We start from the raw sequence: 23,656 nt of genomic DNA, 5'->3' as shown, positions 1-23,656 counted from the left end.
TCTCACTACAAACTCCAGCAAAAATCATCTTCGATAATCAACTTCAACAACTACTTCAACTACTATAAGACTAATGGCTGTTAAAGTATGTTGTAAGGTTGTTGATTATATAAAAATTATTATTTTGTCTACATTAAATGCAATATTTATACGTAATGAATTCACATATCAAATGAGTGTTAAGAATGTTTAGACAAAAAGTATGTAGTTGAAAAGTATGTAACATATAACAAAAAAAAAACTATAAAATAAATTTTTTTTTTCCTGGAACATTTTCTAGCAAGAATTTGTGAAAAATAGAGATTTGTTCTCTAATGATCCTCCAAATTTAGAGGAAATGAAAGTGGAACTGTTGAAGAAATGTGACGACATTCCATTGGCTGTTACGATGATGGAGAAGATTTAATTAAAAAATTTACGACATAATAAAAATATAAAGCAACAATAGGAAAAAGAAGAAAAAGAAGAAGATAATAATGAAATTCATGGAGAAAAATTAGCAAGAATCAAATGTTTTGATTTCGCTTTAGTTTCTCATTTTATTTAACCATATTTCTACAAGAAATGTAATGGGTTAATTTTCGTTCATTTCCCAAAAAAGAAAGAAAGAAAAGTTTTATAAATTAAAAGAAAAAAATTGCAATCCATATTTTATTCAAACAATGATGGGTAGAATTATTGAATAAAAAACTTTCAAAACAAAAATAGTAATCATAAAAGCATGTTATTTATAGTTCAAAAAACTACATTATATACCCAGACATATGAACTCAACTCTGCACCCCAAACACAGACATATGAACTCTAGACATCCTATCTCAACTCAACGCCCCAAACAACCCCTAATTGATGATTTTGATACAAATTGTGAAATAGAAATTTGAAATATGCCTCTTTCTTATAGGCAATATTTGAGACTAATTCAACATGAAACTCAAAGTCATGTTTATTTATATGAAAGACACCAGTGAGGCTCTCCTGATTGGTTCAAATCTCATGTCAGTGAGATATTAAAAGACAAGTAACAATTCCATTAAATTAATGTGAGTGACATTAGTTTTCAAGATCTAGTGTGTTATATTGAATTAACAGGTTCTTTCATTGCGTGAAAATAGAGATGTTTCTAATGATATATATTCACTAGCGATGGGGTCGGCTTCAGATCTGTGATCATACAGTGAATTTATTGTTAATAGAGTACGCCATCATAGTATTGAGCGTGATAATTGTTCGAGTATGCAAAATAGTGGGATCATGGTGCCTTCAAAAAGTGAAGGTGGAGTGATCTTCATAATTTCTGTGGTGTTATCAATGAAGTCTTGAACTTCCAGTATGCCAAAAGAAGACGTGTAATTATGTTTAAGTGTACATGGTTCGACACATACCCTAAAAAGACCAATAAAGTACACATGGATTTGGAGTATATATTAATTAATACAACCCATCGTCGATTTGTTAACGAGCCTTTTGTATTTGCCGGTCAAGCTAAACAAGTATTTTACCTCAATGATCCCAAATATGGCAATAATTGGAAAGTGGTGAAGTAGTTCAAAACAAGTGTGTATGGGACATGCCAGAAGTAGAAGAACATGAGGATGACCAATCTGAGTTATTAGAAGTTGTGAATAGTGTTCTTTATACAATTGATGAATCAATGAATGATATCAGTTTATATAGAGTTGATGTTGATCCTATAGTCGTAGAAGAACAAATAATTCAGCGAGTTGATGACGACTTCATAAATTATGAGGAAGAGGATGTACAATCATCTTCTGATAGGAGTTTGAGTCTCGATGAACATCTTAATGATACGGGATAATCATGTAAATTCTTTTTCATTTAGCAACATATGTATTGTTGTATAATATATATTTTTGTTTGCATAGGAAAAATGGTAGGTCACACCAATGAGGAGGCTTTAGTGGAGTATTTAGAGTCAAGCATATCGGTGCATCATCCTCCGTAGAAGAGAATTCAGGTTATTTTAGATACACATATTTTTTTTATAAAAATATGTATAATTTTTATTTAAACCAATTTTTAAACTAACGTATAATTTGTATAATTTATATTCAATTTGTAGTTAAACCAACGTATAATTTCTTCAAAGGTGAATTGTACGACTAGTAGGATGGCCAGCAGATACTATCGAAATATTGATTTGGATAAATATGTCCAAGAATTTGGAATACCAACATTCGGGAATCATTTTCTGTTTGTTATGGAACATGGAGAGAGGTATCAAAAGAATCTAGATAGCTTATTAAAAGTCGATTAATGGTAAGATGGTTATTTGATACTTTACAAATTATATATATGCGTGTGTATGGATATTAATTAGTTTTTTTTATAAAAAAAAAAATCTGAACCATTTTCATTTAAACTTGTCCAACTAACTGGTCAATGATTTCATCAATAAATAGATGAAAAATTCATTTGAAGAGTACTGGTCGAAACTACATAAACACTATAAAAAATATGCAAGTCTTAAAGAAGCACGAGCGTACCCACCTGATCGACTTAAAAATGCCATCGAAGATTGATACTTTTTATGCACTAAGTTTGAATCCACCAAATGGAAAGTAAGAACTTTTGTGTTTATTTTGACTTACTTATATTTCAATTACTCATTTCCTCTTAATTTCTCATTTTATTAAAAAGTGACAGAGACTAATCAAATGAATCGGTCAGCTCTAAAGTTCACTCATAGAGCTGGTTCTAAGATTTTTATACACATACGAGAATCCACGGTAGAAATAAAAGTATTTCTACTTTTGATTTGTAAGAAAGTATTATTAATATCTTCTATATGAATTGTTTTATAGAAAGGACTCGACGGTCAAGAAATGGACCTAGTAGATAGATTTAAGCATACACACTCTAAGAGTGACAACTCGTTTATTAATCAGGACACTAATGATGCATATGTAAGTTTTTATTCCTTACTATAACTTTATTTATATACAATTGTCATACAACTATTTATTTAAATTATTGATGTAGAGTCAAATGGTCGAGTTGAGAGAAGCTTCCTCCTATAAAGGGTCTAAGCCAATATCAGAAGAAGAAATATTTGTATTTTATACATATGCTACTATACTCAGTAAATTATGTATTTTATATTTTAACTATCTTTTATTAAAAATTACTGGTTGAATTTATTTTATTGTTATACTAAGTTTGCTCGAAATTAAATAGTTTTATATGATATTTTAAAGAATGCGAATAAAATTATTTGCGACACTAAAGTTATAATAGTTTACGATTATAGCTATTATTAATAATAAATAGTAGCAAGAAATTGTTATAATATCTACTATAATATTTTAAAAAGCTATAGAACATATATAATATTGAAACCAAATGTTATAAAAACACAAAAAAGAAAAAAAAATGCTATAGAAACAAGCATAGTAACAAGTTTATTGTTATAAAGAGTGCTATTAAACAACAATCATAACATTAAAATTATGCAATAGAGAATTTTTAATAGCACTTTTTATGGCATTAAAAAAATATTATGAAATGTCGGGGGCTTTTAATAATATGTGCTACGACAGCATGCCTCAAATGCTATAGAAAATATTTTATAATGTTTATTTATCGCTATAAAAAAGGCTATAAAAGACTTTTTACAGCATTTTCTTACTACTACAAAAAAAACACTATATAAGGTTTTTTATAGTGTTTTCTGATAATGTTCTTAAGTTCATTTGAATTTGTTCATATTCTTATGTTGGGTTTAAAATTGGTATAGGGGTAAATGTATAATTATGTTTAAGTTTAAGTTGGGTTTTAAATTCTATATTGAGTTTGAGATTGAAATGTGTAAATATGAGTTGGTTTGTTTCAATTTGTTAATGTTCTTAAGTTGAGTTTTAAGTTTTATATTCATTTTGAATATAGTTCATTTGAATTTGTTAATGTTCTTATGTTGGGTTCAAGTTGGTATATGGGTGATTGTCTAATTATGTTTATATTTAAGTTGAGTTTTAAGTTATATACTGATGTTGAGATTGTTATATGGTATATCAAGTTTGAGTTTAAAATGTGTAAATATAGGTTGGTTTGAGTTTTATAGATACTTTGTGGATATTATGTAATATTATTTCGGAGTTAAGAATTTGTGGATAATGTTATGTTATGTTTAAGACGAATCTTATTAGTAGTTGTTTATTTGACAAATTTGTAAGATTCAAACATGTTTTGTGGATCTTATTTAATGTTTTATACATCTAATTAATTTTATCAATTTTTTTTTAGTTTATTTGATATTTTTAAGATAGGTATGACATTTGTAATATATATATATATATATATATATATATATATATATATATATTTATATATGTATATAATTTAATAAATAAAGAAAAAAAGAAAATTTTGACACCTAAATATGTAATCTCGACGGTATAGAGGTCAAGAAAAAGTGTAATTTCATGCTTTTTTTTTTTTTTTTTACCTTTTTTCCGGCACTAAAATAGGTCACCATCGCGGCAAAGGTAACTTTAAAAATAGTTCAAGATAATTTTTGTTGATGGTTGAATCATAGATTGAGCATCGGGATAAGTAACCATCTCCCGATGCTAAAAGAAACCACTAAAACAGAAGTTTACTTCTCCCAACTGTGAAAAATTATTTTTACCGTCAAGAGAAATACCTTTTGCCAACGGTATCATTTAGGGTCAGAAAAAGCTTCTATCCTTGTTTCGTCGAGATATATTTTTTTTCTAACGGGGCTTTTTTAGGTCGGAAGGTTTTCCTACGAGGCTTTCCCGAAGATACAACCGACGGTTGAAATTTCATTCGGATAGATTGTCCCAACGATTTTCTGACTTTTTCTGACAATTTCCATCGTTGATAAAAGTCGAAATTTTTATAGTGGACCTTCGGCAACATGAACACTTTATCGATATTTTCATTGATATTTCAGTAAAATTGAGATTACAATGTTTGCATCAACATAAAATTGAGATTACAATGTTTGCATCAACATCAAAATCTTAAGCCTTGCATTATTCAAATGAAATGTTTTATTCAATCACCATAAATTTTAAATGATTACAAAAAGAGTAAGACAAAAGAAAAGAAACTCGAATGGTCCTATTGATCAACTCATTTGGGCCCACCTCTTGTTATAGGTATTTAACTTTGTGAACAGCTGCAGATGAGAAAATAGGGCTGGTGAATTTAGACATTATGGGGTTTTAATATCTTTCTTAAATAATTGACTTTAGCGTGTAAGAGTGGGTTTATAATTGTTCTGAAAAAGAAATAAATTATATACCATAAATTTAGGCTTTCGATTTTTATCCTTATATGTATTTTAATTTCTAAATTTTAGATACTTTCAAGTCTAACATTAAATTGCAAATTTAGGTTGTTTTTATAACTAGTATTAACCATGGTAAAAATAAAAAAAAAATGTCATTGATTTAATAAATAACTTAGAGGGAATGAGTTCAATTTATAATTGTCACGTACCTAAGATTTAATAATTTATGAGTTTTCTTAGTACTTAAAAGCTATACAGTCAGACTGATTGTTCGTGAGATTAATTTATGCATAAGTTGTTCTTCTGGGACACTCATGGATATAAAATAAAAAAACTGATGCCACTATCATTCACTCAAAATGATCACATTATTATTAATATTACGATAATTGATGTCTATTACATGTCCATGCTTAATGTCCATTGACCATGTGTCATGCCCCCAAAATGTTGTTCATATGTCTCAACATTATACATTATTAGTGTCCATATAACCTGCCTTCTACTTACCAAATTGCCTATAAATAGTGGCATTTGGTGGGTTTTGAAAGACAATTGGGTAAAGTCCATAAAATTAGAGAAAGTGGAGAATTTAGAGAAATTTATTATTTTATATAATATGTTTAATTTATTTTATTATTATATTATATTTATCTTAATATTATATTTTATCGGTATTCGTGTTCCCGTTGTACTCTCCAATTTTATAATACGTTATCACTCCAATTTTATTATACGTTATCAGCATGGGCTTCTTTCATGTCCCCTGCTGAAGGTAGGTCCTAAAGGTATGTTGATTTTTCTCTCTTCGTTATAATTAATAAATTAAAGTTTGTTTAACATATTTGATATATACTAAATTTCTAATATGAATATAATATTTTGTAATAGTGTTACTATGAAAATTATTATAAAATTAGAATTTGTAGCATTTGATATTAATGGTAATAATTATTTGTCATTAGTGCTTGATGCCAAGCTACACCTGGATACCATAAAAATGTGATTATCAGAAAACAATTGTTCTTCCTAAAGCTCGTCGTAATGGATGCAGTCGAGTCTCCAAAATTTTAAATCAATATGTTAGAGAAACCATTTTTCTACATTTCGGATATGCTTCTACAATAGCTATATTGAGAAAAATATTTTAAAAGTATTATGCACTCATCTAATGTCTAACCGTAGATGAAAAATCATGAATTTCAACCAACTAGAACAATAACATTCCCTGAAGTGAATATTGTGAATTTTAATAATCCTGGTCGAGATCTTAGTCATGGTTGAGGTCGTGACCGTGGCAGAGGAAGAAATAATTATTATTTTTATGGTGGTCGTTCTAATCATTCAAATTTCAAAACGACCACACAAAATGATGATCACAAAAGAAAAGCTCCACAAGATAAGAATTCAAAAAGTGTTGAAAATAAATGCTTCCAATGTGGAATGACTGAGCATTGGTCACGTACCTGTCGTATGTTAAAACACTTAATTGATCTCTATCAAGCATCCCTGAAAGAAAAAGAAAAAAATGTTGAAGCAAATTTTGCATACCAGGATAATGACATATTTGATGCATCATCCATATGGAAAATTTGGATGTGACAGACTACTTTGAATCTCCTGAAGAGAAAATCGTCATACTTGATGGGACATCAAGTGTTTCATTTGACTTTGAAAATATTTTGATTTAACGTTGTTGTTTCATCTCTATTTTTTTTCCTTCTTAGCAGATGTTAACCGTTGTCTATTCCAAATGTTATTTTTCTTATTGTAATTATTTTCTTTTAATGAAGAAACCTGAATCATTTCATATGTTAGGTGACAAAAAAATGAGTAAAGAAGATCTATTTTTGGTAAACAGTAGTGCAATTACACATACAATACTTACACAATTAGCAAATATTTTCCAAACTGACAATCAACAAAAGTCAATACAATATCAGGTTCTACAAAACTAATTGAATGGTTTGGAAAAGCAAATATTATTTTGCTTAGAGGAACAAAATTTACAATTGACAATGCAATGTTCTCTAGTCAATCCAAGAGAAATCTACTTAGTTTTAAAGATATACATTTCAATGGTTATCATATTGAGACTGATAGAAAGAATAACATGGAGTATTTTTATATCATATCTACTATCTCATATAAAAAAATGTATACTAGAAGAGTTGCTTGCTTTACTTTTGGATTATATTATACTCATATACGAGTAATTGAAACAGATGCAAAAATGAACCTAATATTCATGAATCCAGACATATTTACAATTTGGTATGATAGATTAGATCATTTATGGTCTATAATGATGAGAAGAATTATTGAGAATTCAAATGGGCGTCCATTGAAGAGCCAACAGATTCTTCAATCTAATGAATTATCATGTGATGCCTGCTCTCAAGGCAAATTAATCATTAGACTATCATCAGTCAAAGTTATGACTGAATCACCTACATTTTTTGAACGAATTGATGGTGATATATGTGGATCTATTAACCTACCATGTGGACCATTTAGATATTTTATGATATTAATAGACGCATCCAGTAGATGGTCACATGTGTGCTTATTATCAAGTCGAAATCTTGCATTTTCAAGATTACTTGCTTCATAACTAAGTTAAGAGCATAATTTTCTGACTATACAATTAAGACCATTCATCTTGATAATACTGGTGTATTTACATCCTAAGATTTTGATAATCACTATATGTCAATTGGGATAAGTGTTGAACATCTTGTAGCTCATGTTCATACACAAAATGATTTAGCATAATCATTCATAAAATATTTGCAGTTAATTGCTAGACTATTGCTTATGAGAGCTAAGCTTCCTACATCTGTAAGGGGACATGCTATTTTGCATGCAGCATCACTTGTATGCATTAGGCCAATATTTTATCACAAGTACTCACTATTACAATTAGCTTATGATTATGAGCCAAATATTTTCCATCTCAGAATTTTTGGATGTGCAGTATATGTTCCAATTGCTCCACCACAACGTACTAAAATGGGTCCTCAAAAGAGGTTAGGAATATATATTGGATAGGATTCCCCATCAATTATCAAATATCTTGAACCCCTTACGGGTGATGTATTTACTGCACGATTTGCTGATTGTCATTTTATGAAACAAAATTTCCAACATTAGGAGGAATTAAGAAGTTGGAAAAATAAGTTACACGTAATGTATTGTTATTATCTCATTTAGATCCCCGTATTGATCAATGTGAACTTGAAGTTCAGAAGATAATTCATTGACAAAATATAGCAAACCAGTTACCATATGCATTTATAGATGCAAAGAAAGCAAGTAAATCACATATACTAGCTGCAAATGTTCATCGAAAATTGATATCTCAATACAATAAGTTGTCAATAATGAATCTGGAACACTCAGAAGCGTGATAGACCAATGGGTTCCAAAGATAAAAATCCTCAAAAAAGAAAAATAATTAATAATAAAAAAGATTTGGTTGATGATGTAAATACCTATGAAGAAATCATTAACATGACTAGTGAGAAAGGTGAAATACCTAAAGATAATAATGGGATTTCAATAAACTATGTCATGATAAGAAAAAGATGAACCAAACTCATGTAGTTATTGATAATATTTTGCATATAATATTGCTCTTGATATTATATATGAAAGTGAGGATTCTGAACCAAAATCTATTGAAGAATATTGATATAGAAAAGATTGGTTGCAACATAAAGAAACAATCGAGGCAAAATTAAACTCACTTTCAAAACTTCAGGTATTTGGACTAGTAGTCTGAACACAAGAAGGTGTCCAACATGTGGGATACAAATGGGTATTTGTGAAGAAAAGAAGAAAATAATGAGGTCACAAAATATAAGCAAGACTAGTTGCATAAGGTTTTTCACAAAAACTTGTATTAATTATGAAGAGACTTATCCTCTGGTGGTGGGTGTAATTTCAAACTTCAGATTTTTTGACCATGTGTCATGCCCCCATTTTTCAAAGTGTTGTCCATGTGTCTGAACATTACACATTATTAATGTTCATATAATCTACCTCCTACTTGTCAAATTGCTTATAGTGTCATTTGGTGGGTCAATTGGAAAATTTAGAGAGAACTTTATGTTTGGTTAAATTATTTTATTTTTTTTTATTTATATTATGTTTAATTTATTTTATTATTATTTTATATTGTATTTATTTTAATATTATATTTTATTGGTATTCGTGTTCTTGTTGTGCTCTCCAATTTTACAACAAAAATATAGTTGTTGGACATTTACTTTTAGACCAATAATATAATGTTTTTAACCTCTCAAGTTATCCTCACCATGCTTGCAAAGAAACATATATATCAATAATTTTTAAAATTTACTATATCAAAGTGTAGATGTAACAACTAATTTTGGAGTACATTTTATTTTATTTTTTAAAATTTAACCCTTCAAATTTAAATACGGTTAAAATTAAATTATTTACTCATTTTTCATGACATAACTATATAGAAAAATGTATTTTCTAAAAATATATATAGTAAAATGATATCGATGAAAATATCGAGGTGTTATTTTATTGAAATGTTAATAGAAATATCAATAAAATTTTGATGTGATAGATATTTTTAGAAAAAAAAATGAAAATAAAAAAGCTAAAAAAATAAAATTCATAAATCTTTCATGATTTTTAAATAAGTTAACATGGTTATTATTCACCTTATATTTATATTGGTGACATTTTGTTACTTATTTTTTAAGTTATGTGAGATTTTCACGATATAATAGGAATATTGATTCATTCCTCATGATGATTTGAGTTCATGGAAACAAGTCAAAATCGATGAAAATATCGACATCTCGATAAAAATTTAATATTATGTTGGTAATCGATCTTCCATAAATTATATATTTAAATCCTATAATTTTCTTGTTTAAATCGTAATAATCTTTTTTTAAAAATACATAAATTAAATTGGTAAAAAAAAATACAAGTTTGAAAAAATATTATAACGATCCTAATTGTTGGATAGAAATATATTTTAATATTAATTTTCCAAATTGAAAGTATAAGATGAGATTAGAATGGAATTCAACAAGCTCAACATCTGATCCATAATTGCAACCAAATTGACTGACTCAAGTCAACTAGTCAAAGTCAACTCTCCAGCGGGTAAACTACGGTCAAATCCTACTTGACATCACCTCCAATTACAATCTACAATGTACCCTAATTGTTTATAAATCATAATACTATAACCATATATAAATCAGATAATGCCAAGCTTGATTATAAATCATAATACTACAAATAGGTTTATAATGGAAAACTTGAAAATAACCACTCCATTATTCTTCTACGAGATTTCTATTAGAGGAATAGCCTTGTTTTTCCACCCTTGTTCTTTCCTATCCAAGATCTGAACTGGGATTTTTCTTGCACACAATTATTTTCGATTTAACCAGCTCTATTATCGATCATCATTCATCATCCTATTCAATGAAAAAAAAAAAAAAAGAAAAATCAGCCTCAATTCGTTACTATTTAATTTTTCCATTTGAAAATTTTTCAAATTAAGATTTTAAATACTATTATTGCCTATAAACTTCTTTATTTTTTTTAAATTAATTTTTTAGGAACGTTTTCAAAATTTAAGTGAAGTTTTAAAAAATATATAAAATAATAGACCCCTTAGTTATTTGGGTTTTTTTTTTTTAAATTTGTTTTCTTACTTCTTTACCATAGTTACATCTTCCTAATTAAATTCTAAATTCTTAACCAATTTTTTAAAATCAATAACAAATTTTTTTAAACCAACTTTTAGTTTCCAAATATTACCATAGTTTTAAAAACATTCCTAAAACATATAAAACAAAAAAAAAATCAATAAATAGAAATAATGTTTATAAGTTTAATTTTTAAAAATAAAAAATTAAGTGATTAATTATCGAATGGGACTTTAAAATACTCGTTTTTAATTATGGAATTTCACTAAGAATTCACATTTTTTTCATAAAGAAAAATGTAAGTTATTGTAAAGAAATTGTAAGAAAACAATCAATTTCTCAAAAATCACGGAAACTTTAAGACTCTTTGATAAGCATTTGATTCTAGATTCTTAATTTTGTAAATTAAAATTATAAATACTATTTCTACTCATAAGTTTCTATATAAAGCTAAAAATAAAATAAAAAAAGTTATCAAAACAAAGGCTTGGTAAATTGTATTAATTTTATGTTAATAAAAAAACACATGGGAATATGTTTAAAAAATCTAAAGAATATTACAATTGCAATATGTATTTAAATTTAAGGTAAATATCTCAGAATCAAAACTTTTATTCAATTTTACTAAAATTGAATGTTCAGAACTTCAAATTGGTTTTTATTTTAATAAATCACTAGCTTGTAATAACTTTTAAATTTTTATTTTAATTGAAAAATCAACAAACAATTAAAATTAAAAAAAAAAAATTGTCTTTTATTCATCTTTTTTTTAATTATCTTAAAAGTTAAAAACCACAAGGATATTCTACTTGATCGGTCAATGGTTAATAATGCTGATTGACTTCAGAACAGTAAGCAACCAATTCACATTATGAAACCTTAGAAAATTAATTTCTCGTGCAAATAAAAATAAAAATAACATAGTATACATAATTGACCTGAATCACTTTAATATAATAATTATAATAATAATAATAATGGCAACCACCACCATCTTATCGTTTTTTCAGTGAAAAATAATATTATTTGTCATCTTTTGATAAATATATAATACACCTTTGTAGATGGTTAATTTACATTAATATAGAGCAACTAATATAGCCATTAAAATTTAACTTAAATTTTGAAAAAAAAATATTTACGTATTAGGATTATATCTAGTCAATAATATTAATTATATAATATTATGATATTTTTATTAAAAAACCATGGTCAAATTTAAGATATGTTTGGGAGTAGTTCTAAAAGAGTTAAAAACATTTCTCTAATTTTTAAAAATATTATTTTAATAACTCAAACCTAATTTTGACGATATAAAAATTGTACTTAAATGTGTAAAATTAAATATTAAATTAATTTTAAATAATTAAAAATATGTTAGAAAACTCCAAATATTCACTTAACCCAAAATTTGCATCCCCAGGAAATATAAAATTGGGAGAGTGAATATTTATGAACTGTTGTATAACTTTCGAGGGCAACTTTGAGGCTTTAAATTTTGATTTATCTTTTATTGAAAACTAATTTTGTGAATTTTTTTATATATTAGGCGTTAGATGGTCATATACTAAAGTTAAGGGATTAAAATATTATAAAATTAAAAAAATAGAGACTAAATTATAATAAATTGAAATTCAAAGACTGAATCGTTACTATAACATCCGAGTTCATGAAAGGTACATGAATGAATCGAAATCTCTGCATTTGTGTCTTTGATTATAAATACCTAGCTTTAACACCCAGAGTCTCGTTTGATAATCATTTGTTTTTTTTTTTTTTGTTATCTACTACCTAGTAATTTTTGTGTATTTTTTTTAATCTTACTTCATGTTTTCAAAAACCAAATCAAGTTTTGAAAACTACAAAAAGTAGTTTATAGATAAGGTAATTGTTTCAAATGACAAAACTGCTCGATGTATTTTTAATATAGCAAAATGTCACTTAGATAGCAATAGATTATTATCATCTATCACTATCTATCAATGATAGACACTGATAGATCTCGTTTATCAATGTTTATCACTGATTGATAGTGATATTTTACTATATTTGTAAATAAGTTGACTCGTTTTGCTATACTTGAAAACTGCTCTTATAAAAATTTGTTTTTGCTTTTGCAATTTGACTAAAGAATTCAAGTGTATGGTTAGATGAAAAAGAATTTGTAAGAAAAAAACAATAATTTTCACAAACCAAAAAATCAAATGGTTAACAAAGAGAACGTTAATTTTAGTTTTTGGTTTATGAACATTCAACTTATATTCACTAGTTTCACTATCGATTTTTTTTTATTTTATTGCCTGCCTTTTAGGAATGTTTTTAAACTTTAATCCCAAATTCGAAAAATAGTAAGTTTTAAAAACTTGTTTTGGTTGTTTTGTTTTATTTTAAAATTTGGTTAACAATTCAAATGTGTACTTAGTAAAGATAAGATAAAGAAATTGTGAGAAGACAAGTTTTTTTTTTTTTTAAGAAACAAATAATTATCAAACAGGACCCAAACATCCATAAAACAAACAGTAGTTTTTTATATCTGGTCAAAGCTCATCTCAAATATTGTAAAAGGTCGAAAATAAAAAGAGTAATAACCAAAAACCACCATGATAATAAATTTAGGTTAAATTACAAATTTAATTCTTAAAATTAATCATTAAATTTTTATTAGACAAATTTTAGAATTACACTTAATAGATGGATTTATTTTATAAAATTTTGAATTTTCTCTAGTCATATTAGTCACAACTTGAAAGTTGAATCTTCAATAACTTAATAATTTTTAAAGTTTAAAAACAATCATAAGTTTAAATCTCATTTCATTCCATAAAATTGTGAAGTTTATACCATTTTAATTTCAACCCATAAGCTTGTCTTATTTTGGATTCCACATATTATTATATTTTCCTATCTAATTAATGTATATGTGTGGTTGAAAATCCTATAACATTTAAGACTACATTGTTAGGTTAGGTTGTTAAAAATAAAATAAGGCCACATCTACCGATCCTAATAATAATCAATGTAATCGTAATGAGATTTTATTGGTACATCAATTGTAATATACCATAATTACAAACTTAATTGGATTGATTTTAATCACGTTTACTTAGAATTATGAATCTGTCACATTTATTATTACTATTATCATTTAAAGTCAAACGGTAATGGTGATAGTAAATATGACAAATTCATAATTTCCATGTTATAGCAGTAACAATAATAGTAACTGTAACTGTAATAGTAACATTATCGATGTAATTTTCAAATGCAATTAGATTGAACACCCTTCGTTTATCCATCAATTTATGTTCTTTTTTTATTACAGATTTGAAAGTCGGCCATAGATGTCAATATGGGTACGAAACATAAATAAACAATACCAAACATAATCAAATGGAACCTACTTTTTCAAATTATCATTGGTTTATTACTTCTATAAGCATGGCCTAAATGTAATATTAACCAAGAGAAAGAAAAAAAAGTTGTTTTCAAATATAGCAGAATGAACCAAAATATTTATAAATATAGCAAAATTTCAAAATCTATCAACGATAGATACTGATAAACACTAATAAACTTTTATCGGTGTCTATCAATATCTATCATTGATAGATTCTTAAATTTTATTTTATTTATAAATATTTTAAACACTTTCGTCATTTGAAATAATTTTTCGAAAGAAAAGGATCAAAGGTGAAAAAGGGTAAAAGTGTAGAGATAAAAAGGAAATTTAAGGTGAGGTAAAAATATCTTTTTATTTACGGACTTATGGAGTGACCGAATCGCGGGGATAAATTGAGTGGAGCATAAAAACCTCTACAACAGAACAGCTCCCAATTTGCTTCCCACAAACCAACCATTTGTTCCCCTCTTCCTCCTCCGTCCGCCATGGCCAGACTGTTCCCAAGCATTTCAAATCCTTCTCATCATCATCATCATCATCTTCTTCCATTTTCCTCAACAAATTTCTCATTTCTCATCTCTTCAATCGCAGTCCTCTCGATCTTCGCTCTCGTGGTTTTCCTCTGCACTTCTTCCAGAAAATCGAACAAGTCGCAGCAGCGGAGGAATTTCGTGTCGAAGATGAACAGTAACATCAGTTCTAGAGCGATTTCAATGGCGAAGATGATTTCGTGGAGAAAAGTGGAGGCGGCCGATGAAGAAGACGAAGAAGAAAGAAGAGGTAGTTGTAATTTGAGTGGTGACGATGAAGAAGAAGATGAAGAAGAGGTTTGGAGGAAAACGATTATTAGAGGTGAACGATGTCGTCCGTTGGAATTTTCTGGTAAAATTGATTATGATTCTGATGGAAATTTGTTGTGTGATTCAAAGAGGGAATTCAAATAATTAATCTGTTGGTTATGAGAATTTTTGGTGATTTAATTCTTCTTTTTCTCCGACTGCGCTCTTTCTTCGTGGATTTTCGTTTGTTTCCATTGATGAAACTTCGTTCACTCTCAACTCTCTAGTTTCATTTACTTTAATCATTTTTCATTCCATTGGACTGGTTTTTTAAGCCGGACGCTTTTAAGCTTCGATTTGTTTTTTTTTTTTTATTATTTTTGTTTTTTAAAATTAGATCTATTTCGTCCAATATTTTATCCTGATTTGCATTTTTAACTCTAATATTGAATATTTAGCCAAATTTTAAAAATATATTAACCCTCAAAATTTGATTTGATTTTTTAAAAATAAATCATAGATTTGAAGATAGAAATAATGTTTATAGATTCAATTTAAAAAAAAAACAAAAAATAAAAGGATTACGAAACTAAACCTTACTTTATAATTTAATTTCTCACGACTACCCAATAATAACTCTGGGATGGAGGTCCAAGATGTTGAAAGATCATTAGATATTTTTAAAAAGATTATAAAATGTTCTTTTTAAAAACACAAATATTTAATTTATAAAAATAAACTTTTTTACCCGGGTTAAAATATTTCTTATTTATATTATAACCCCATTAAGAATTTTTTGTTACTTTTTTTTTTTATGTTGATTCACCCTCATAAATGGAAATTTTATATATTAATGTACTTTCAAACTACTTTCGAATACTCGTAGGAGGGTTGGATTTAAACATTTTTCTAGACCATTGTAAGTTTCTTCAATTAAAACAACCTTTATAAGCCTATTTTGATAATTTATTTACATTTTTGTTTTTAAAAAAGAAAAATTTTCAAAAATAAAAAAATAAAGAAAATTATTTACACAAAATAACAAAAATTTAATATTCTTTTATAGAAGCCGATAAAAGTCTATCAGTGTTCGAAGTCTATCACTAATAGTAGAATATCTATTAATGATAAACAGGATAGAAGTCTATCAATATTTTTCTTTTGCTATTTTTATAAATAGTTTGATATTTTTTCTATATGGGAAAATGTCTCTTTAATAAAGTAAAATTTTAATATTTGTAAAAATTTTATTTAATTATTTTTGGATATTAATCAATATCAACAACTTAATTTAAATTTATATTATCACTTTTTTTTCTTGTTTGAAGTGTTAAAAAATTGGTTTTAAGAGTTGCTTGATAACAAATAATTAAAAAAAAAATATGACAAAATTAACATAAGTACATGTATAGAAAATTGTATATAATAAATTTGCGTTAGGTTATTTTAAATGGACTAGTGAACAAGTCCAACTTATATTGTTTTCATGTTTTCAAACACAATTCAATCTATACGATCTGAGTTAAAGTTGATTGAGCATTTAAGAATTATCTTGAGTCTATAAAATAATTGAATAATAAATAAATATATCTTGATGGATTTGCAAATTAATTTCTGTTTGGAGAGAGATTGAGAGAAAAGTTTTCTAACAAAACTTTTTAATGTGGTTTATTTAACTTCCCACCATTACTTTTTTTTAGGGAAAAATCAATTTATCTCCTTTGACTTGGTATAAATTTTAAAAAAGACAATAATTATTTTTACTTGATTCAATTTTTTTTTCAAAAAAAAAAAATCTCATGCAAACTTCTTAGCCTTTTTTTTTTTAAAAAAAAAATATATATATATATAACTTCTGGCCTTCTTAAATATATAGGCTATTTGTATATGTTCATAATATACATTACAGATGATTTATTCTCTTTCTATTTGAATTTTATCTATCCTAACTCAAACTAATATGTATTAATATAATTGTAAAAGAAGTGGCAAAAATTAGTCCACGGGATTTTATGAATGATAATAATTATTTTCATTGAAATTTACTTTGTACATTTTCCAAATGACTTTTAATGGAGTCATAATGATGGTTACTTAATTGTTCCTATTTTTTAAATTTAGACTTTATAGGGGTAATTTCATATATGTAATTTTTTTCCCAAGGCGTGGCTGACATAATTTTAATGGTTTATTTATTATTATTATTATTTGGGACAAAGTTTAGTGTGTAGCTATACTATGTGGGGATGGAGAATGTAAGTCTGAACGTTCATATGATCATCCAATAAAACTCTAATATTGTATAAATCAATAAAACTCATGATGTTCGAATTAGATGATTTTCACAATAACATGAATATAATTTTCACAATAGCTTGAGTTGTTAAAGTGTCATACCTAGAGCTATGTATGATATTGATCTTATAAGAAATTGTGTTTCTCTCTCTTGGCCTTTCTTTACAACTTGATTAGATCTTCTTGATGCAAAGAAATACAGAGAGATGACTAATCTATAGGATTTTATCTTTATATAGACGTATACCTCCCATTAGGGTATTTAATTAGAGAAATTACCTTTTACTTAATAAATCCAATAAAATGAAAAGCTTATAAAAGATTAAAGAGCAGATAATGTACTATTATATTATCTAATTTAAATTAAATCTAACAGATACTTCAAGCTTATGACCTTGAGGTCGATAGTAAAGTTCATACTACTTGAACTATCCTCATTTTGGCGTAAAGTTTAATATGCTATATAAAAAATGAAGGGATAGATTTTATAGCTCGTATCATACCATTGTCAAGGCATAGTTGGAAAATATGATAAATTTTAGGACTCCTTGCATCTATGGAAAAATGAGACAAAAATATTGCAAGCATGCAAAACTTAAAATTAATCAAAAATATAGAAAAATTTACCTTTAGCCCATAAAAAATGTCCAAAAAGGCCATTGAAAGCACAAAAAAAAAAAAAAAAAAAAAAAAAAAGGTTGGAGGTATGAAATTCCTGTTGGGGTTGATGTCCTAAATCTCGTAAGGTCCTATAGTTTGTAAACCTTGTATGAACAAACATTTTTGTGATTATTAAGATTTGATATTTTATTCACTTTGTCTATAAAATATATGATATTTTAATTGCATTAACCACAAACCAATAAACTAACATCCAAGTTTATCGTTGTAACTTAAACATGTTTGTAGAGACATACAGATGGATCATGTTTAAGTGATAACCTAAATGGTCTGTAGTATATGGATAAAGCTGGGTACCTTATCCTGGTGATACTACGAGTATGGCCGCTTTGTAGATGTTACAAATGTTGTAAATTGCTACAAATGATTTGATCTGATCATTCATATATTAGTTATACGAGCGGGGATATTCTATATAAAGGAGTTTGTATCAGATTGGACCACAAAATTTTTAGCCTCATTATATAATGTCGTTCATAATAGAGATTTTCATTTCACTAGGATGACCATAGGTAACATGACCTTAATCCTGAGTGAGTTGTGAACTTCTGCCTATGAGGGTGGTCCTTTGATTTGTATGGGTATTCTACCGGGTTGCCAACTCAACAAACCTACCATTTTTGGGATTTTTCTGATTTAGGAGCTGGGAACTCAGCTACACAAGATTTAATTCACTCCTTCCCGAAGTAGGGGTAAGTAGATAAATTTCTCCCTTAAGGGCTGATTCCTAGTTTTGAAAAATGTGGTGTCATACCCTCTCCTGGCCTGAGAGGGGTTTAGTCATAGTGGGACTATGATCTATTGTTCATTAGAGGAATTAGTGATACTTAAGAAGTTGACGTAACTACGGGGGCAAAATGGTAATTTTGCCCAGCTATACTTACGAGCAATTTATGAAAGGTCATCGTATTGTTAATTGGTTATATTCGATGGACACAGAAATAATCTGTAGCGAGAAGAGTGCAGTTGTCAGTCTTTAGTGGAGTGCCCGATAGTTAACGAATGGTGGATAATGTGATTAAAGAGTTTAATTATTTATTTATGTACCGTTGGAGCTTCAAGCTAAAGGTTCATAAGGTCTCCTCGGTAGCTCAAAAAAATTTAGTTGAGAATCAGTTTTTAGGTTAATTTGATATGTTCAAATTAATAGGAGGGAATTTAATTATATATGATATAATTAAATAGATTCAATTATATATGATATAATTGACATAATGTATATGATACATTATATCTTAATTGGAGGAACAAATATTTGAATGTGATTCAAATATATTTTCTATGAATAAGATTTATAGTTATTAAATTTAATATAAATATGATTTATATTAAATGCCATAAAATAGAGAAAAAGAACTATAGTTTATATTGTTTATGATGCAATATTAAAGCTATAGGTTATAAATATAATATGATAAGTTGGTTATCATATTTATCTATAATTGTTAATTATTTGATAATTAATTCCCTTTTCTTTCTAACCACCTTAATAGGAAGTTAATCAGTTTTTTGTGGCAAATTGGGATAAATTAAATATGATTTTATTTTTTTTTTTCCAGATTCAGTGTTACACAATATGAGGCTAGACTACACGATTTGGTTGAGAGCCTATGCAATAGACTCTTTTCTCTACACGATTGAAGAAAACTCTATGTGATAGCTCGTTCTTCATTAATTCGTCTTCCTCTTCCAAACCTCAAACTCCCTCCTAATCAAAATACCCAGAGCCCACAACTCCTGGGTTCTCACCCCGAGAATACCAAGGTAACCAAGTGGTAGTATCCTCTCTTTTGGTTCGAGACTTACTGTTGTTCGTGGAGAGTTCGTGCTTGTTCAAAGTGTTCGTGCAGTTCGAGAGATTAACGCGAAGAAGAGTTCTTCAAAGGTATAATCTCTTGGACCTTGTTTATTGTTAGAAAGCATATTGTAATTTAGTTAAAGTGCATAATCTGTCTGTTTTACTGTAAATATTTGTTTCAATCGAAATGGGATTTGGACGACATGCTTCTGTATAGGTTCTCTATAAAATGAGTTCCTTCAATTGGTATCAGAGCTAGGTTGTATTCTATTTTCAAATTTCATTTGTTGTATTGAATCTTTTACAGTTTGGTGGGTCTTAAGTTTCTACATTGCGTTTAATCGTTAAATATATGTGGATGGTTTGTTGATAAATAATTTCGGGATAGTTGTCTTTGTTTTCGCTTTCGTTTAAAATTACAAAAGTTAATTTGTAAAGACGCCCTGTGTTTTTGGACATAAATTCTTGCAATCGAGTCTGTATTCGTTTTGTTTTTTAAGTCGTTCGTGAGGGAACAGACGCAAAGGTTGTAGTTCATTTCGATGGAGAAGACGAAACAGTGATTGCATCGTGTAGCTTGAGCTAAACGATCGTTTAGATTTAGCTATGCATTCGTTTAGAATTTTCTATACGATCATGTAGCATCTGCTAAATGATCGCATTAGCTAATGCTACACAATCGTGTAGAGTTGTCTACTTGATCGTGTTGCATTGGTTGCATGATCGCTAGGCGAACGAGGGGTAAACGATCGCGCGTTATTTGATACTCGACGCAATGCATGCATGCTAAACGATCGTGTAAACTATCATGCACATTAGATAGTCAGTAGCTATACGATTGCATAGTATACGATACTCGATGCATGCTACTCGATCGTGTAGACTATCATGCTCATCGCATAGTTTTTAGCTACACGATCGCATGGCATATGTTACTCGAAGCACACTACACGATCGCGTGGACTTTCATGCTCATTGCATAGTCCAAAGCTACACGATCATTTACACTCAACGCTTGTTGCTTGACGATCAAGGGATTTGCTACACGATCAAGCTGCAAGGCTTCAAAGGTTCAAGACCCGGTTCACCTATTCTGAATCGGTTGACTCAAACTTTTGTAATAGATTAGCCTATTTTTTCCAGTTTTTGAGATTTACTATCCTGGTCCATCAACTTTATTTATATATGCATGTCATGTATGTTTATTATATATACCATAATGTATGTCATATAGTTTTAAAACCCACCATAAGTTATGCATTTTTCTTCACGCATCATTTTATATTATAAGAGTTATAATATATTAGTATGCATGATTTAAATTACTTAAAACATGCTTATGCATCATATAATATAAGAGTTATAATATATGCATGCATTATAGCATAGCCATGCATCATTTTATATTATAAGAGTTATAATATATTAGTATGCATGATTTAAATTACTTAAAACATGCTCATGCATCATATAATATAAGAGTTATAATGTATGCATGCATTATAGCATAGCCATGCATCATTTATATTATAATTGTTATGATATAAGGTTGTATGTATGTATGGTAATATATGTATGCATTATAGCATAGCCATGCATCATTTATATTATAATTGTTATGATATAAGGTTGTATGTATGTATGGAGTGTATGCTATAGCTTAGTTCATTACTTGTCTATATAAAATTTATATATTAGTAATCAATGAACATTGCATGAAGCATGACACTACCTTAGCACTAAAAGAATTTTGGGCTTTAATGTCGATTAAAAAAAGTGAAATCAAATGTATACTCTCGGTTTTGTTTTTTTTTTAAAAAACGGATCTTTAATGTCGGTTTTAAACCGACATTGTAGGGGTACCTTTAATGTCGATTTTAAACCAACATTAAAGACCCACTTAATTTTTCCCTCTTCACTCTCCCCCTATTTTCTTTTTCCTCTCATTCTCACACTTCCCTCTTCAGACCCTCTTCTTTCTCACTCCTCTCTTCCAAACCCATGCCATTCGTCCATCGATCGTGGGTGAAGAGTCTGTCGTGTGTAGATCTAGCTTCTATGCAGGTCTATTCATCGCGCAACCCGCGCCGCCATACCCAATCGCCCAGATCTACTGCTCGTTCTGATAGCTAACCAAGATCTGATCGTAAGTGAAGCTCGTTCTGTCGAAGTGCCACAACTCGGTATGCTGCTCCCTCTTCAGTTATTTTTCTGTGTTTTATACTCTCGGTTTGATAAATAAGCACCCAAACGTGATATGCTAATCATGTGTCTCCAGATCTGAAGTTCATATTCGCACATGGTAAGTGTCGCCGTTCATCGTTCAATCTGAAGTCCAGATCTGAAGTTCGTCGTTCGCCATTCGCCTTTCGTCCAGATCACTATGCTCTTCTTCTCTTTCCTCTCTTACACTTACAGCAATTTTTATTCTTATGTTACGTCTCTTAACTGTTTGAGTAAATGTCTCAATGAAAGCCAGTTGCGGTTTCACTTCAATATGTCTCTCTGCTCCTAGATTTGGACCTTTTTATGTGTCTATGGCCTTTGAAATTCAATTTGATTAATGGTTTTATTGTATATGATACATTTGTTGAAGTATTAACAAGAGGTGTTGCCAAGAGTTACTCCTGCGTTGGGTATGCGTGAGCAAGAGCAGTGAAAGAGAAATGTTAAGTGTAAGGCGCTGGGTAGACAATCATGTAGCAAATGGGTAGCGCTACACGATGAGGTAGGCGATCGTGTAGGCGGGCACTAGACGATCGTGTAGTAATGCGGGGAGCTAAACGATGAGGTAGGCGATCGTGTAGGCGGGCGCTGGACAATCGTGTAGCGATGCGAGGAGCTAAACGATGAGGTAGACGATCGTATAGTAGATGCGCGGAGCTAAACGATGCGCTAGACGATCGTGTAGATATACGCGAGCGCTAGACGATCGTATAGTAGATGCGCGGGCGCTGGACGAACGTGTAGGCGAGCATTGGACGATCGTCGATCATGTAGGAGAAGGTTAGATGATCGTATAGAAGATGCACGAACGCTAAGCGATAGACTACACGATGACGCTACGCGATGGGCATGAGCACTAGACGATGAGCAGATGTGTTACACGATAGGCGAATGCTAAGCGATAGCGAAATGCGTTAGACGATAAGGCATCAATGCTAAACGATGGAGGTAAACGATGGGTGCGGTAGTTAAACGATAACCTATGCGCGAGATCGTTTACTAAACGATTGAGCTATACGATGAGCCACTGGAGCTAAGCGATAGATGCAAAAAATAAATGATTGATTGGCTTGAGAACATGTGCATTATGCTAATTAAATACATTAAAAGAATGTTTGACTCACGGTTTTAATAAGTTTTAGTTAATGACTCACAATTTTAAAAAGAAGATTCTCTCATTTATTCAACTATTGAGTTTTCATGTTTTGCAGGTGCAACAAAGGAGTAAAGATTTGGTATCGCAACCTCTTTATGCTTTTTCTTGGAGAACTCTAGTAAAGAATTTTTCCTTGAATGTACCATTTATACACATTCCCAATAAACACGGTTAGTTGAATATGAATTCTGATCACATTTTCACTTTCAATCATTTGTCTTAGACCTTTTTTGTTTGTGATCCTTTGAACAACAGTGGTCAGATAAAGATGCCTATAACTAGACACTGCTGAAGCTGGGGGGAGGGAGGGGGTGTCTGTTCAAGAAGAATTATGA

General features: G+C 29.0%; 1 protein-coding gene across 1 annotated transcript; it reads left to right on the top strand.

Moving 5' to 3' along the window:
• Positions 1–14,782: 14,782 nt before the first annotated feature.
• On the top strand, positions 14,783–19,892 carry LOC120092546. The gene is made up of 2 exons (XM_039050667.1): positions 14,783–15,268; positions 19,701–19,892. The coding sequence occupies exons 1-2, from the start codon at positions 14,872–14,874 to the stop codon at positions 19,796–19,798; spliced, it is 495 nt and encodes a 164-aa protein (XP_038906595.1). The 5' UTR covers positions 14,783–14,871; the 3' UTR covers positions 19,799–19,892.
• The last annotated feature ends 3,764 nt before the right edge of the window (positions 19,893–23,656 follow it).

The sequence above is a fragment of the Benincasa hispida genome, chromosome 1 (assembly GCF_009727055.1).
Source record: "Benincasa hispida cultivar B227 chromosome 1, ASM972705v1, whole genome shotgun sequence".
NCBI classification, from domain to species: domain Eukaryota; kingdom Viridiplantae; phylum Streptophyta; class Magnoliopsida; order Cucurbitales; family Cucurbitaceae; genus Benincasa; species Benincasa hispida.
Note: the sequence above shows the minus strand (reverse complement) of the source record. Positions and strands in the feature narration are given on the sequence as shown.

What these genes read in the sequence shown, in the direction of transcription:
- LOC120092546 (XM_039050667.1), top strand. Translation starts at nt 14,872, where the DNA reads ATGGCCAGACTGTTCCCAAGCATTTCAAATCCTTCTCATCATCATCAT. An exon ending in TCGTCCGTTGGAATTTTCTG is followed by an intron (nt 15,269 to 19,700) that starts GTAAAATTGATT and finishes TTTTTTTTCCAG; the next exon opens with ATTCAGTGTTACACAATATG.